Here is a 17,189-nt window from a genome sequence, read left to right as displayed (position 1 = left end):
AAGGACAGACCGGGTTCTGGTAACTGCTTCATGGTGTTTATAGCAAAGCCCCATGTTTATCTGCTGTAAGGCCTCTCGCTGAAGTGTATGAGCACAGGCTTAAATTTATGCATAATTGTTCCCTGAAGGCAGTTTTGCAGAACACTTTTCTTTTCACGTACGTTAAGTTTCTGTGAGAAACTAGTTACTGTTTGCTTTTGAATATGATTTCATCAGTTTTCTCTATAACCACCAAAAATATTATTAACTTGTGTGATGGGTTCTGTTTTATTAAGTTTATTAATAATTTTTCAAGATAGGCAGTAATCAGTAGAATAATGAAGAGAGAAATCTGTTGAGAGAGAAATAGATTAGAGAGCTGTAGAAAGAAAGATTTCCCAAGGATATTGAATCTGATAAGTTCGCCCAACAGAGAATGTAAATTGTGAAGTTTGGACTTTTTTACGTAAATTCTTTGGCATAATTGTGTGGTACACCTACAGACTATTTTTTTTCTGAGACCCTCAATTTAATTTTCTTAAACATGCATCGTAAGGTAAAACATCTGCAAGGTTGGAGACCTGGAATAATCTAGATTTTTAGATTACCCAGGTTGACCACAATAATCTTCACTGTCTTTTCTCATTAAATAGCGTTAGGTTTTTATATATATATACATACATATGTGTGTGTGTGTGTATATATATATATATGTATATGGCTATTGTATAATTTTTTTTGATACAGAATGAAAAATATTTCTTTGAACATCTTTGTGTCCAAAGTAGTTTGATGTCCAACCAAAGATCATTATCTTACAAGTCTGGGGGATGGATGTGTTCTGTCTTCTCAGCAACTCATGATCAAGTATTGAATGACCTTTCACACAGCAAAGAGACGTTTTGACTTCGGGGCTCAGCTGGTCCTTGTTCAGTCCAGCTGTGCAGCTGGAAGGCTGTACCTAACCTCGCCCTCTCTCTGCCCTGTAGGAAGCATCGCCTGCCTCTGGTGGGACCCTATTCAGCGGTTACTCTTCTCAGGAGCCTCTGACAACAGCATCATCATGTGGGACATCGGGGGACGGAAAGGCCGCACGCTCTTGCTGCAAGGCCATCAGTGCGTGACTGTTTGTGGGGGTGGGGACAGAATCAGAGTCTGCGGGGGCGGGAGGGCAGCTTTCGTAGTCTGCTCCTGCTTTCTCAAACCCCATCTGTTAAGACAGCCACTTACTGGGGCTCACTCAGTCCCTTTTAAGTGCTCTTCTGTGAGTCCTGACTGACTGATGTTGTAGAACAAAAACAGAGCCCAGGGTCGTCTTCCTTCTTAGTCCAAAGAGCACTTGCCACCTGCCTCTCCCGAGGAGTCACCCTGTTGAGCTACCTGCTGGGGGGGGCTGTTGAGGAGGTTCCGGTGAGACTTTGACCGTGGAAGATGGCGTGGAATGCCGTGCTGAGCCTGTCTTGAACTGGAGGCCCTATTTGTTCTTTTATTCTGAAATGTCACATGTGGGTGTGGTTTGACACAGTCAGCTGAGCTAGGACAGTGTAATACCCAGGCTCTTGCCTTCTGGTTTTGAGAGGGAAGGGGCACTGGCCTTTCCTCCCCATTGGTTAGCCTGTTGCTGCTTACCGTAAGCAGAATCACATTGAAAATTAGCCAAGGAAAGATTCTTTTTTTTTTTTTTAGATTTTCTTTATTTATTAGACAGAGAGAGATTGAGAGAGCGTGCAGAAGCAGGAGGAGAGGCAGAGGCGGGGAGAGAGAGAGGCAGATTGCCTGCTGAGCAGGGAGCCTGATGCGAGGCTTGATCCCAGGATCCTGGGATCATGACCTGAGCCGAAGGCAGAGTCTTAACTGACCAAGCCCCTCAGGTGCCCCAGGAAAGATGCTTCACACAAGTCTGCAGGGCAGGAGATTGCTTTGTAGGGGATCCAGAAAGGAGTCTGACAAGCACATGGGAAGGAGGCAGATTTCGTTCCATCATTGTGTGTGCATGTGTGTGCACGAGTGAGCGCACGGGCAAGTGTGTGTGTCAGTTGTCTCTGGCGTCTCATCACCTATTCTTATGGGTTGTGTCCCAGTAAGGGAGTCACCCCTCCTTTGTTCTTTGTTATGAGCAGGTAGGTGAGTCTCGTATACCTGAAAAGGCATGGACTACAGCGACTGGTCCTGAAAACAGAGCCATCGTCCTATCTGTGGCCTGCAGTTCTGAGGGACTGACTTGAAAGTAGTTTTTATTTCATAGAAGCGACTATGCTGTGTAATAAGTTACAGAACGCTGATCCAAGTTTAGACTAGAAGCTAGGAAATTATACCAAATTGTCATTTTATCATTGACATAAATGTTTCTCCACATTAAGACAAGTGACCGATGTGTGTTGTTTACAGTGACAGAGTGCAGTCGCTGTGTTACCTTCAGCTCACAAGGCAGCTGGTCTCCTGTTCCTCGGATGGTGGGATTGCAGTGTGGAACATGGACGTTAGCAGAGAGGAGGTAAGAGAAGGAGCAGGGCGAGGCTGATGTGGAGAGGTCCCCGAGGACCTGGCTTCTGGGCTTCCCACCCTGCGGGCTCTCAATGCTGACCAGGTCACAGACAGCCCCAGCCCCTCTCCCTTGTACTTACTGATTATTATCTGACAAGGTCCTGCCTGTCAGTTTGTCCCTTGTCCTCTCCCCACGTGAGAGTTTCCGCAGTGACAGGCCTTGCCCACAGATTGAGGATGTGGGCTGCTTTCAGTCTGCAGACGTGCACTGAGAACACGCCCGAGACCATTCCCCGTGTTGCCTGAGGTGCACGGTGTGCAGCCCCAGGAAGCACTGTGGCGGCCCCATGGCATCCCTATTCCCCGATGCTCTGGGATGCTTGCTGTGACTAGTGCCTGGGACCTTGCCAGGAGCCTCATGTTTTCCTGGGAAAGAATATCTCTGACCTCTGCTTTATTTTCCAGTGAGCACATGTTGACATAATTGTTCTTTTTAGGAGACCTGTGTTCTAATTTGCTGGGGCCACTAACTAGTTGTGAAACCTTGTTCAGAGGAATGTCATTGTCTCTCTGAGTGTCAGTTCCACTCTCCTTCAAGTAGGATCGTTCAATGACACAATTTCTAAAACCTCTTCTAATTCTTGAGGCAGATTCACTGATTATCTAAACAACCTCGCCATCTTCTTTTAAATTGAGAAATAATTGACATATATCTTTATGTGAACTTCAGGTATGAAAATAGCAATTCGGCATTCTTAGGTATTGGACCGTAATCCCACGGTGAGCCCGGTTAGCATCCAGCACCACCCATCATTTCAAAACTTTAATTTCTTGTATTGAAGAACGTGCACTCCATAACCGTGTAATCTTGACGGTGGGAATCTTGCTTTTAGTTTGCAACTTTTTTTTTTTTTTTTCTAAAAAAATTTATCAAGGGTAAGAGTAGTGGATTGAAATCTAAGTGGGTAGGCCCTTAGACCCCCAGATTCTTGGGTCCCCTTTTGACCCCTTCACTCCTTTCCCCCACCTCCATACTTCTCCTCTAGCAGCCACCAGTCTGTTCTCTTATCCATGGGCAACTTGGTCGTTTTTTCTCTTTTACATAATGCTGCAGTGAACATTCTTGACCTTGTCATTGTGTGATTGTTCATTTATTTCAGACAGATTTCTGAAAATAGACCTCTGGGACAAGGAGATGTCTTAAGGCTTTTTATAGATGGTGTCAGCTGACTTCCAGGCAGGATTTCCATTCTCATGTCTGCCAGCATGGTTATTATCTGTCTTTTCCAACCTGGGATGTAAATAGCAGAAGAGTTGCCTCTTTGTGGCCTCAGAAGAGATTTTAGAGTGTGAGGAATGAGGGCTTACAGTTGAACTTCAGACATCTTCTGAGCCCCTACAGGGTGGCTCATAGGTCTGGAGGCAGGTGCATCTGCCTCATAGAGGATTGTGGCACTGCATGGCACTACACACGGGCTGTGTGACGTCACCAAGGTCCTGCAGAGGCCCCGTGTGCCCCTCGAAGCAGACTCTGGGCATGGGTGCACTGTTTCCACCCCACTCTGCACCCGTCTGCTTTGTGGGGCCTCCTGATTACTTGGGAGTCTCGTTTTCACCAAATAAACCTGCATCTTAGGCATACCACAGAAATAGTAATCAAGGCGACATTACTCATTTTCAGGTTTTATGCTCATTACGCAGATTCTTGCCTGCTTTTTGTAGGCTGGTAATCTCATGAAGGAAATACACTAACCTATACATAAATAATAAAATGAAGTCCATATGTGGAGAAGTAATGATCACTAGCTTTTCTAGTTACTTTGTAAGATGAGATAACTGTAGGAAATCTGGATTACCTGTGTGCAGCAAGATATTTTGGTAAGTCTTAAGGTAATTCATTAAATCATATAACATTGGCTTAATATTAATTATGGACACTTTGCTTACAAAGATTTACTGTAGCTGTGTTTTACAATAGCTGCTAGATTCAGGTGTCAAGAACAACTAGTACACTGTTCGGTTTCCTGAGCTCTTGGTCTCTTTGTTTTGATTTTGTTGAGAACACAGCTAACGCAGAAGCTGTGTTCCCTGGTTCACGTGGGAAGGTACCCCCTGGGGCCAGTGTGGCTGGTGGTTCCCCTAAGGGCTTACCCACTTGGATTTCAATCCACTGTTCTTATCCTTAGTAAATTCTTTTAGGAAAGAATGACAAAATAAAGCACGATTCCACCTCCCCTTCAAGATTACACAATTATCGAGTTTATCTGTATGTCTAGGGAAAGAAAATACAGTGCCATCACTCAGGCCACTTCCTGTGTAGGTGGTTCTCTCTTTAATTGTTTATGGAAGATTACCCAGGATCACTTGCGTGCTGGCTGGTAGCACATCGCGCTCGACTAGCTTCTCTCCCAGTAGTTGACAATGTTGGTGGGGAACCAAATTATGTCAAAAAGATGCATTATTCAGGCACCTGGGTTTCAGCTCAGGTCATGATGCCAGCGTTCTGAGATCAAGCCCCACATTAGGGTCCATACTTAGTATGGAATCTGCTTGAGATTTTCTCTCCCTCTCCCTCTGCCCCTCCCCCATGCACTATATCTGTCTTTCTCTAAAGTAAATCAATAAATCTTTTAAAAATGCATTATTTTTAGTATTTTTTTTTTAAAGCAGCTTAGTATGGCACAAAGGGAAATAGTCTGTGATCTATAAGGTTCTGGCTCTGAGTTAGGGTTTGTACAATTTGTAGGACTTCCTTAGGCAAAGGCATAGAGAATTAGTCCTAGATTCTCTAGGCCCACAGTGCTTGCTTGGAATTTCTTTCTGAGTCACCTGGAGATGCTGATTGGGGCAGTTGTTTCCCTGCCAGATCATAATTAGAAGGGCTCCTTTTTGGAGATAGGCATGAAATATAAATGAGCAAGTAATCATTAGAATGGATCCTCTTTAAAAGAGAACTTTTAAACTAGTAGATCCCAGGGTGTGTGATGGCATGCATTAGTGTGTGTGGTATACGTTAGTACAGTGTGCATTCTTGCCCAGCCGGTGATGGTGGTGCAAGGGACTATTCTTGTGTCATCTTTGAGCAGAATTCCTGAGTAATATTCCCTTTTGCTCTTCTTAGGAGAAGAGTTTTTCCTCTGCTGCTTCCTGACAGCCTAGAGCATAGCAGTGACGGGTATTTCTTGCAGTAAACTGTTCCAGAAAGCCCGTTTCTTTCTGATGTTTTTGGTTTGTTACCTCAGACTACTTCAGGCTTCCCCTTCTTCCTTCGAGCCGCTCTCTCCTGCAGCTCAGCGAAGTAATATTCTTTCCAAAACCCCTAGACAGAGCGACGCTCCTGAGGGCAGGGACCCGGTTCCGTTGGCGGTGCCACCCCAGAGCCACGGGTGGAGACCTCACAGGCACCCCCAGCAGAGGCCCACGTGTGGCAGCTGTGTGGAGTGTGGCCGACAGGCACCGGGGCTCAGGCTGCGGCCACTGCGTCTCCCCGGGTCAGAGCCCCGGTTCGTCTGCGGCACAGTGAGGACAGTGTTGCCTGTGTGCCCTGTGGTTGTGTGGAGAATTGGGAGAAATAAGGCACAGCCGATCTCCGCACCCGGCCGGCACGTGCGTGACGCTTCACTTACCGGGCGCCCTGTGAGCACTTCACCAGGGTTCACTCACACCTTCCTCACGCCCTGAACACGTCTCGTGCTCTGTTGCACGTGCGTGTGCTGCTGTGGGCATCCGGCCGGGGGGGGGGGGGTCCCAGCCATGAGACCAGGCCATGGCCCCTGCGTGCCCTCCCCTGTGCCGCTGGCGGCAGGGCCCTCCGTGGGGGCCGGGGTGCTCAAGCACTGTTCCCAGACCTCCATCCGCCTTCCACGGACCACAGAAGCAGAGGTGGTTCTGCAGCCGGACGGTGCTCTTCCTCGCCGAGGTGCCCGTCCCTGTTGCTCTGTCCGTCCTGCCAGCACGCCTCCGTTGTTGAAAGGGATCTCTCTTCTGTCTCAGCACATTTCCTGCGATTTGTGAGTGTTCCCCCTGCCCCCCACCAAGAAGCCCCTTTGTCATGGCTGTCATGTGTAGAAATCTTTCTGGTGACATCGCTAAAATAAGAAGTAGGAAAGCCAAAAGTTCTGATGCAATAGGAAGCAAAATAAGGAAGTAAGGGCACCGGTGCTTGAAGCCCCCAGAAGTCCGGGTTTGAGTGTTGAAAGCCCTCTGTCTCTCCTGCCTGTGTTAGAAGGGTCGGTGTGATGCGGTGTGTGTGCTCTCCCAGCATTGTCTCCCCTTACCGCGGATATTTTCCTTTTGTGTCCCGATTTCAAGATCAAAAAAGGATTATTTTGTCATAGTCTTTGGTTTAATTGATACAAATGCTTGTTTTTCTGTCTGTGCACCTATAGAATGATAAGTGATTGAGGTTGAATAGTAACTTTGAATGGTTTCATCTTGTAATAGGGTACAATTTGGTTTTTGGGTTTTTTTTTTTTTTAAAGATTTTATTTATTTGAGGGAGAGAGAGAGAAAGCAGGAGTGGGGGAGCGATAGAAGCAGACTCCCCATTGAATGACGTGGGGCTGGATCCCAGGACCCTGAGATCATGACCTGAGCCCAAGGCAGATGCTTAACTAACTGAGCCACCCAGGTGCCCCTAATCGGGTACAATTTGTAATGGTTTGTTTAGAGAAATATTTTCTCAGCTCTTTTTAAAGTAATGCTGAGACTTTAGTCATCCTCTTTTAATAAAAATTCATCAGGAACCTAGTCTGTGACAGGCTGTCCCTACACAAAGATGGGTGAGCCCGGTGAATAACAGGTTAGTGGCAGAAAGGAAATGGGCAGAAGGGATGACAGCACAGAGAGGCCAGTGCTGGAGCAGAGGTCTGAGGGTGGTGTGAGACACAGGAGCTCCCAGGAGCTGGGGGCAGGCGGGGTGGGGGTGGGGGGGGCAAATCTGTCTGACACAAGATATACCTGGAAGAATGCTCCTGTTGGCCACCCTGTGACCTCGCAAGACTTCCCAAGTGGTAGTTCACTAGATTCTGTAAGAAAGGGGCTTTCACTCAACTGGATATAGATATTAAACAATATCTGTCACAATATCTGTCACATGTCTCTACATGAAGACAACCCTTAGGAGTTCACAGTGAAAACTGAATTACTCCTTCCTGTGTATATACATTAAAAATGGAACAATCTTTTTATTTTTTTTAATTTATTCGACAGACAGAGATCACAAGTAGGCAGAGAGGCAGGCATAGAGAGAGGGGGAAGCTCCCCGCTGAGCAGAGAGCCTGATGCGGGGCTCAATCCCACAACTCTGGGATCATGACTGAGCCAAAGGCAGAGGCCTTAACCCACTGAACCACCGAGATGCCCCAAAAATGGAACAATCTTGTCAACATTGCTAAAATGATAGATATTATGGAAAATACTTAATATTGAATATGACAAAAGCTAAAATGAGGAAGTTTTTAAAAAAATGCTAACAACCCAGCAAGGTCTGACACTGTGGTATTAACCCTGAGAAATCCTAATAAACAAGGAGATGTTCCAATGATGGCTTTGACTTTCTTCTCCCCCAGGCTCCTCAGTGGTTAGAGAGTGATTCTTGCCAGAAATGCGAGCAGCCCTTTTTCTGGAATATAAAGCAGATGTGGGATACAAAGACACTGGGGTTGAGACAGGTGAGTAGCCAGTGTTGAACTCTTACTGGATTAATCATGTATCTTGTTCTTTGTGGTACTAATTTGTCATTTTGTTTGCAATCATACTTTATTCTGTAAGTGCTGTGAACTCCTGCATTTCTGAGATCACGATCTCTGTGTAACAGACCATGAGTGGGGCTCTCCCGGTGCAGCAAGATTATTACCCAAGTGTTCCGTCACTTGTCCAGTGTTGGAAAAGCATGGATGCACGGAAAACACTGAGAGCCTATTTGCAAATACATGAAAGATCCTTCAGTCTAGGAGTGTGGCTTGTTCAAGTCAGTGTTCCGTGCTAACCACGCTCAGAATGAGAATGAAGCAGGTCATGTGGTTGTAAACCTTACGCTTTCACTGTTTGTTAAAAATGTAACAATTTGGCCCTCACTGGAGTACTGTGACACTTAAGAATTTTAAATTATTCACAGATTGTTCCATATAAGGGTGCCTGGTGTACCTGGAACATTTTTATTAAGCATGTTTCTGGTACACTCTCTCTCTCTCCTTTTTTTTTTTTTTTTTTTTTTTGGATAAGAGAAACATGTCCCAAATAGCCTATAGATTTCAAAGACTCCCTTATCACTAGGTATTCATGTAATTCTAAAGTTCTACAAAAAACATATTTCTACAGCAACCTTGAAGGTAGTCCACTCAGATTGAATATGAATTCATTATGAATTGATGCAGGTAAGTAATGAAGAATGCTGATTTTATTTCTTTGTGCCTCTGTGAGGGATTGGCCTAAAGTTTGTGTGTGTTAATAAACTTTCTTTAGTGTCACTTACAGAGCTACTCCCCACAAGGTCTGCTATGAGACTGGCAGGCAGTGCAGGGGTGATCTTAGCATTCCTATAACATTCTGATGCTCAGAAATGGAACTCGAGTTCTGAGTTCCATGGTTAGACTGCTTCCTGCAATGCATGTCTGCTGGTAACTAGTGCGTTGTAATTGGTGGGCGAGATAATCCCTACCTCTAAACGTAAAGACATTAATTTCCATCTTACAAATTAACTACTAGAAGAGAGAGGAAAGGTATGGGTTACTAAATTTTTAGTGGTAAAAAAATATGACACAATTAATAACCGGACTGTTCTGAATGTTCGTAAAGCTTATTTCCAGAATCACAGTTTGAAGGATTAAAAGAGATGGTAAAACATGATTATGAATATTTATTTCTTAATGAGGTCATATTACTTTATTTGAAACCTTTTCTCTGACATAGGAATAGATTTTTTTTTTTCCTGAAACCTCTAGTCATTTAAGCTCCTAAATGAACTTGAAGTTGGTTTTAATAGTGTTGTTTGTGGACCTCTAGACAGATAATATGAATGAATAAAAAGCAGTATTTGACCAATAAAACAAGGATCTTTGGAAATCCTTGACCAATGTTGACACTGTCTGCCCATTGTGTTAATGGTACGGTACGTTGAACAGGGCAATTATAATTCAGGGCGAATCTTCCCCACTCCCACCCTCCTGCCCTGAAGCGGAACAGGAGCGAAAGTTAAACTCCTCCTTTTCCTCCCTCCGGTGGTCCTGAAGCATCATTGCCGGAAATGTGGGCAGGCGGTGTGTGGGAAGTGCAGCAGCAAGCGCTCCAGCTACCCTGTCATGGGCTTCGAGTTCCAGGTCCGGGTGTGCGACTCCTGCTACGACTCCATCAAGGACGAGGAGTGAGTGTTTGTGGGTCTCCGTCTTACTAGGCACCTGCAGGGGGAGGACTGAGAAATGATGCCCTCCGTTCGTCTCTTCCCAGCTCCCTAAACGTTCCTGGGGAGGGCGTTCTGTCCTCGCTGTATGACCTTAGACAAGTTTCTCCCCAGCACTCTGAGGCATAGTGTTGCTCAGACGAGTGGGGCTGCTGAGCGGCGGGACATCCCTGAGGCCCTTCCGGGTCAAGGCCAGCACACACCAGTGTGGTGGCAGAGGTTGCTGTCCCTCCAGTGTCCCAACCCTGGCTTGCATGGGTCTGGGAATTTCGTTTCCTTTGCCTTCTCTTTGAATCATCTTAGAAAGTGCTACATTGGCAGACCTTGGCCAAGGCCCAAGTGGAAAGGCTAGTCAGCATCACTGGGGTCAGTCCCTGTGTGCTCGTGACGAGGCCGGGGTTTGGGTGCAGGAGCAGAGTGAGATCCAGTGCCCCAAGCTGCTCCTGGAGGACCCAGAGTCTTCAGGGGCCTGCCGCCTCCCTATGACAGTCTTGTCCACGGGGTAGGATCTCCCGTCGTGCAGTTCCTCTGCACAGTTAAGGCCCTCGTTCTATGTCTAGGAGTATACTAGCCTTTCCACTAAAAAAATAAAATCAGTTATCTGGAGAGTTTTGTCAGACCTTATGTAAAATAATCGTCAGCTTATCCTGCCTTTTGTCCTCTAATTATAAACAGTTTTCCGAACTGTAGCCACATTTTTAGGAATAAATTTTAACACTATCATTGTTACGTTGCAACAAAAACCTCTTCCCTTAGCTCTGGAAACAGGTGAGCTTTCAGCGGTCTCTTTTCTCTCTTCTCTTTGTTAGTCGGACTTCTCTAGCAACCTTTCATGAAGGAAAACATAACATTTCCCACATGTCCATGGACATTGCTCGGGGACTGATGGTGACCTGTGGGACCGACCGCGTCGTAAAGGTAGCCTGCTCAAGTGTCCCAAGGAGCGTCTGTGTGTGGAGTGCTCAGTGGCTGTGCTGTGGACAGATAGCTGCTGGGCTGGTTTCACTCTCTCGTCAGTGGGCTTGCCTTCCCTTTTCATGAGCAGGCATGCACCCTGTAGCCGTGCAGCCGGTAGCAGCCGTGCAACCCTGAGGAACAAACTGCATGGTTGCGAGTGTCCCGCGTGCAGTGGCCCCTCCTTCCGGGGGCGTTTCTGGCCTCCCCAGTCAGTCAGGGCTTAGCCAGCCCCTCTGCTTGGTCATCCTTCCCCAGCTGGTGTTCCCCTTGGCCCAGACAGGTTTCCTAGTTGTAGGAAATAACCAGATGTTCTTTCACTAGATCCCTCAGGTCACTAACACAGAAACTAAAAGCCAGTGTTTCATACTGATTACCACTCCAGAGCTGTGAAACCATGACACACTTTATTTCATAATCTTTTAAAAAAAAAAAAAAATAGGGAATTTTCCCAATGGGCTTTTTATTAAAAAGTGAAATTAGATTTATAATAAAACATCATTATTATGTTATTTTCGGATCTCAACACAAGCTTTTTTCAAATTTTAGTGCACTGAGGGGTTTCATCTATAGATCTTGAGAAGGTTTTGTAGTGAAAGAATGACAGATTGAGTTTCCCCTTTTCCAGGTTAATAACTGTTTGGTGTGAGCTCTGTTTCTGGGCCCTGTGATGAGCGCAGCTTTCTCTAGCATGTTCTTTCTCTTGCAGATATGGGACATGACGCCTGTGGTGGGCTGCAGTCTGGCAACTGGCTTTGCTCCACGTTGATCCAGGAGCTGGTCAAGGTCTGCACCTTCCCCGCGGCACCCTTCACCAACACAGCCCTTCCCCATGGCTCCGTGGTCACGGTCACGTGAATGGATAGTAGCCACTAAAAAACAAAGCAACATTTTTAAAGAGAAAAAAATGTAAGGTGTGTTTGGGGGCCTTTGCGGAACTACCTGTAGGGACAAATATGGAAAAAAAGTTCATCTTTTGTGGTTCCCTGAGGAAAGGAATGACTTCAGTGAGACTTCCTCATGAGCCGTGAGCTCACGTGTGCTGAAGGAGTCATTCGGCAAATGAGAGTTTTAGAGGAAAAACCATTGAACAAAAGCGTTTAAGCAGCTCCAAGTGCAAACACCCTTCCCGTAAGACTTGCCGGCCCTCCACGGGCTCCTGTGGCTCTGTTGTTAGAGCAGGGATTAGGAGAGGAGGACTTGCTGTCTCCCTCTTGAGGGGTGCAGGAGGACCCCAAGAACCCAGAGATCTCTCCTTCCTCACTGGCAGTATGTGAATATTCTCTGCACGTAGTGATTCTTCTTAAAGATCTCTGTTCTCGCCAGGTAGCACCCTTACCTGCACTCGGTGTCGGGAGCGCTCCGTTTCCTCTTCCCAGCCAGCCGGTGTGCCAACCTTCCCCGTTGTTACCAAGTGAGCTGTGCAATTTCTGTATTAACCTAGGCAGCCCACATCCTTCCCTTTCCCCCAAATGTGCCCTGAAGACAAAATGTTTTTAATGGTGCTGTTAATGTGGGAGTCACACAAGCCGCCTGATATGCTGTCAGTAACGACTCTCGGAAAATGGAAAAACAGCCCTGCCAGCAGCATGACGATGAAGGGAGATGATCATCTGCTCCATGGAACAGCCCAGTCCTCCTAAAAAGACACATTCTATTTCTAGTCCCAAGATGGGCCCCTGCGATACTGTGGCAGTTTAATAATAATACACCTCAGAAAAGAACTCCAAAGCTTTTTAAACTATGTTGACTTTTCGTTGTAAGGAATATTATCAGCATCTCATAGAAGGAAATTACTAACCCAGAGCAGGAATTGTTAACCAGGTCCTGCACAGTAATTCCTAACTTGTAAATTGCTTTCATAGCAACTAGAGAATTCTCTTGTATCAAATGGCATTTTAAAAGTTTTTGGCCACTTAGTATCAGGATGGGGAAGAGAGAGGGAAAGGGAGAGCCTGTCTTTTAATATTCCAATATTTATTTCTTTGATTGTTTTTAACAATAGTACAGTACCTATTACTTTAGGGCTATGCAGATGAGTGGAGAGAGGCCTACTTTTCTTAAAGACAAATTTTAAATAGACAGCAACAGTATTTTTGTTAGTCTTCTAGTGGATATTGATTAAAAACTCAATACTGCGTCACTGTGTTGGGATCCATCCTATCAAGACAGCATGGTGGTTTGCTGTGATATGAGGAAGGGATTAAATCTTTTTTTTTTAACAGCTGAGAGGGACTGTAATATTGAAGACAGGTAGTTAAGATGTCTTACTGGCCAAGTGACACACATAATAGGGAAAGGAGATCAGGTACCTCATTATTTAGAATAGTCTGCATTAAAAATTGACTTGCTTTCACAAATAAGACTGAAGGGTTTTGTTGCTCCATATGATTTTTGTGTTCTATCACCTGAAAAGGTGTTTGCTTTTTTAAAACTTTTTGTGAGCTCTTTGCAAAATGTATGATACTAAGACAGAAGGAAACTAGAGGGATGGGCTCTTACAGGGCAGTTTCGAGTGTTAGCTCTTGTTCAGTTAATGGTCCAGCTCATACAAAGGTGCTATCCTGGGGATTTCATGAAGTCCTGAAAGGAAAATAGGATATGATCTGTTTCTTGCCATTTTGACAAGTACCGAACTGTGGTTTTTGTTTGCCTTTAACTTCTGTAAAATGTGATTTTATAATGTCTGTGGTAGACTGAGCACAATATCATGCTGTAGCTTTCAACCTTCTTTTATTTTAAAAACTGAATAAAAAACACAGTGTTCTATGGAGAATATATAAGGTTGTGAGAGCACCTCCTAAGGGATTAAGCTAATGTAAATCAAAGAGGAAAGGCATTATGTAAGGGACAATTAGAGAGGGGTATCGGCAAAAGGAAAGAACGTTTCAGTTAACTTTTCTCTCCACCAGAGCCTATTAGCACTTTTCATTTTAGGGACACACATAGCAGGCTTGTCTTGTCTCTACTGCACACTAGGGAGCAAATGGGTAATATTTTTTATAGAGGTTAGCAAAAATTATTTTCACAGTTCTGCTGACCGGACACAGAAGGAAGATCCAACTAGGTTTCTAGTTATTGCCTTATTTTGACTGTGTTACTCTTAAACGGGTCATTTAAAATAGCTCTTCAAGTAACAGTTCATGGTTTTTCCATTCCTGAATACTCACGCTAATTCCTATAACTAGGGATTAAGAAGCACAGAATGTTAGAGAAGATCCTTGTGTTTTAGATCTAGTATGTCTGTGATAAGGAAATGTCAGTTCTTCATTTGAGACGTATTCTCAAATTGCCCTCCTTTTTTTTTTTTTTTTTAAACTGCAAATGACAGAAACACCCCCATGGCATTAGCTGGAAACAGATTATTCATTATACTGTAAATCTCTGTTTACAATGTCCTACTTTCTGTCCTGCTGCCTGGAGGATATGAACAAAAAATAGCTCTCTAGAACACGTCACTTGGTTCTCCCCTAAAGAATTCAATTTACTAGTACCTACATTTTTAAACTGTTGAAACTGGCCTAAATATGTTATAAATTCCATGGTGGCCCAGATCCAAGGAAATAACTTTCTGAATTGGGTTTCATTCAGTTACTTCCTACTTCCGTTACTGGATCTGGTGTCTTCTAAAGTGTAAGGAACCAGTTAACCAGTTATTAATGATAAACCATCTGCTCATTATAAACCTGAGGTTTAACAAATAAGTAATACATGCTCTATTTATTCAAGTGTCTATTGCTTAATTGTTAATTGTGAGCAGATTATTGAATGCCTACTCTATTTTCTGCAGTTTACTATATAGTAACTCCTTGTGCAATGAGTTTATATTAGAATACAATTTAAAGTGTTTTACTCTATAGCCTTTTTGACTGGGGAAGCAGAGGGCAGTGTCAATTAGTACATTTTGTCTTGTACTAGCTGTGTTTCTATAAGATATGGTGCCCCAGTGAATCCCAGAGAGTTAGAAAACTTTGTTCTTTGCTCCTGTTTGTGGGTTCTGTTTTTGTGGGTTTGGTTTTTTTTTTTTTTTTTTTTTTTGAGAATATACATAATAAAATGTTCCTTGCTTGTTACTCTCTTGCTTGATTTAGCTTTTGTTATGTTTGATACGGACCCAGGGCAGTAATACTAGCCAGCCTGTATTTAGCACAATATGTTGCTGCTCTGCCAGCATTTTGCTGTTCCATCCTGGAGACACTTCAGGGGTGTTCCTGTCCCTGTTTTACAGAGGAGAAGCTAAGAAGATCCTGTCAGTCTGACTTGAAAGCACTTGCCTTCTCCATAATACACGTGCTAGCTTGTCATGGGTGTTTCCTGTAAGGGCTCGGGGTTAGGTATTATCATCTCTCTCCAAGTTTGTGAAGGCCCAGAGTCCAATTGCTCTGGATGTCTAGGCTCCCCGAGGTGCATGGGGACACACCGGCATCCGTGCCTTAGTTCTCCACATCAGCAAGCAGCTCCATCTTGTGAATAAACACGGGGTGCTTCTGACCCAGGAGAGCTGATTCCTCTGCTTCAGTGATAGGAAGTTGATTTCTTAGAAACCAGCATGGCAGTTCACTATGTGTCTTCAAAGACATATAGCTTTATTTAGTAAATAATATGTAATAAAACAATATGTAGTTTAAAAAGTGAAAATAAAAAGATAATACCAAAAAGTTTTAAAAAGATGTGCTTTAAGCCCTCTGTCCGAACCCCCCAGAGAAAACACTGTTAAACCTGGGCTGTTTGTCTTTCAGTGTTTTCGTTAAATGCATGCAGGCATATGTAACAAGACCCCTCTGGATAGAGTGTTAAGGTGCCATACTTTTACCCCTGCCAAGGTACTATGGATCCTTTGCCCACATCAACAAATAGAGCTCCACAGGAGCATTCACAGTTGTGGATGCGAGCGGTGTACAGCAGGACCTGTGCTGCGGGCTTTGAGGGTCAGCGAGGCTACGTGACTTGCTTTAGTCAGTGAAGTGCGGGCAGAAGCGTTTAATGGCTGGGTTTCCCACAGGGAACACAGAAGTGCATGTTGATAGAGAAGATCTGAAGCCTGACTGCCCTGGACCTGCAGTGGACTTTGCGTGGGAGATCAATAAATCTTTGTTGTTCTGATCCACTGAGGTTGGTGTGTGTGTGTACGTGTTCCTCTGTGTGTGTGTGTGTGTGTGTGTGTGTGTGTGTGCGCGCGCGCATCACCTAGTTGGACCGCGGTATCTCATTGTTCTATTACATGGCTCAACTGTCAGTTATTTTACAAATAACATGTTAAAACTAGACCATATATTTTTAGAATATATGTAATTTTAATTAAAATACTTTCAGAAATGCTAAATTCAGCATGCTTGTATGTTCATCTTTGCCCACTTTTCCGATTATTTTCATAGGATAAATACTTCAACGTGGGAATTACTAGGTCAAAGAATATGCATATTTTAAGTTTTTTATTCTTACTGCTAGAATCTTCACCCTATTGCCAACACTTGAATTTTCTTCCTTTGACTAGGGAATAAAAAGGCACCTCTTAATGTCTTAACATGTGGAATTCCAGTTTATTAATTTACTGTAAGAATTCTATCTGCCAAGCAGATCATTTTTTCTTCTGTTTTTTTTTTTTTTTTTAAGATTTTTTTAGTTCTTAGAGGGCACAAGCAAGAGGGCAGAGGGAAATAGAATATCAAGTAGGCTCTGCACTGAGGGAAGAGCCTGATGTGGGGCCCAAGATTATGACCCAAAGGTTTCTGACCTGAGCAGAAACCAAGAGTTGGACGCTTAACCTGCTGCACCACCAGGTGCCCCCAGGCCACATACCTTTAGGACAGTCCACATAGAACCCAAATCACCATTGGAAGGTTGCTTAGCAGCCAAGATCACAGAGAAGTTGGCTGGATGACTGATGCCATCGTGACAGTCTGATGTGCTCATTGCCAAGGTTTCTGAACAGTGGAAACACATGAGCAAGTTGTTTCTGGACTTCCCTTTGTAGACTTCACCCAACTTACCACTGATTTGTAAAACACATGCTCAGATGAGCAGTTCAAGTATTAAGAGTTCCAGCCTTCCTTCTCTTCACTCCTTAGTTTCCGAATCTCCTTGGCTATACGTTAGATCTCTCTCTAAGTCTTTGCACTGTACATGCAAACTATCTCTCACAAAGCCCATTACATATTGGTACATGCAATTTCTCATGAAAGCAGAGAAACACATTCTGGGTCTACCTTCAGTGCTGTCATCTGTAGTGTAGAAGCAGGGACTGAGACAACCTTGCAGGTCAAACCCACGTGGGAGACTGAAGGTTCAAGATTGTTCTTTCTGACGTCAAGGCCCATGCACCTTTTTGTTTTACCCGATCTGGCTCATTAATATTTGAAGAGTTTTAGATCCT

General features: G+C 44.3%; 1 protein-coding gene across 2 annotated transcripts in view; it reads left to right on the top strand.

The window, feature by feature from the left end:
- The window catches only part of WDFY1 (WD repeat and FYVE domain containing 1), a 43,380-nt gene extending 28,491 nt beyond the window's left edge, over window positions 1-14,889 (top strand). For both annotated transcript variants that reach the window (XM_059393587.1, XM_059393588.1), the window contains 6 exons: window positions 969-1,095; window positions 2,368-2,473; window positions 8,034-8,135; window positions 9,696-9,826; window positions 10,672-10,780; window positions 11,526-14,889. In XM_059393587.1, the coding sequence (XP_059249570.1) occupies window positions 969-1,095; window positions 2,368-2,473; window positions 8,034-8,135; window positions 9,696-9,826; window positions 10,672-10,780; window positions 11,526-11,585 (635 nt within the window). In that variant the 3' untranslated portion in view covers window positions 11,586-14,889. The remainder of the gene's footprint in view (window positions 1-968; window positions 1,096-2,367; window positions 2,474-8,033; window positions 8,136-9,695; window positions 9,827-10,671; window positions 10,781-11,525) is intronic.
- The last annotated feature ends 2,300 nt before the right edge of the window (window positions 14,890-17,189 follow it).

This window comes from Mustela nigripes, chromosome 3 (assembly GCF_022355385.1).
Source record: "Mustela nigripes isolate SB6536 chromosome 3, MUSNIG.SB6536, whole genome shotgun sequence".
NCBI lineage: Eukaryota > Metazoa > Chordata > Mammalia > Carnivora > Mustelidae > Mustela > Mustela nigripes.
This window is presented reverse-complemented; position numbering and strand designations above follow the sequence as displayed.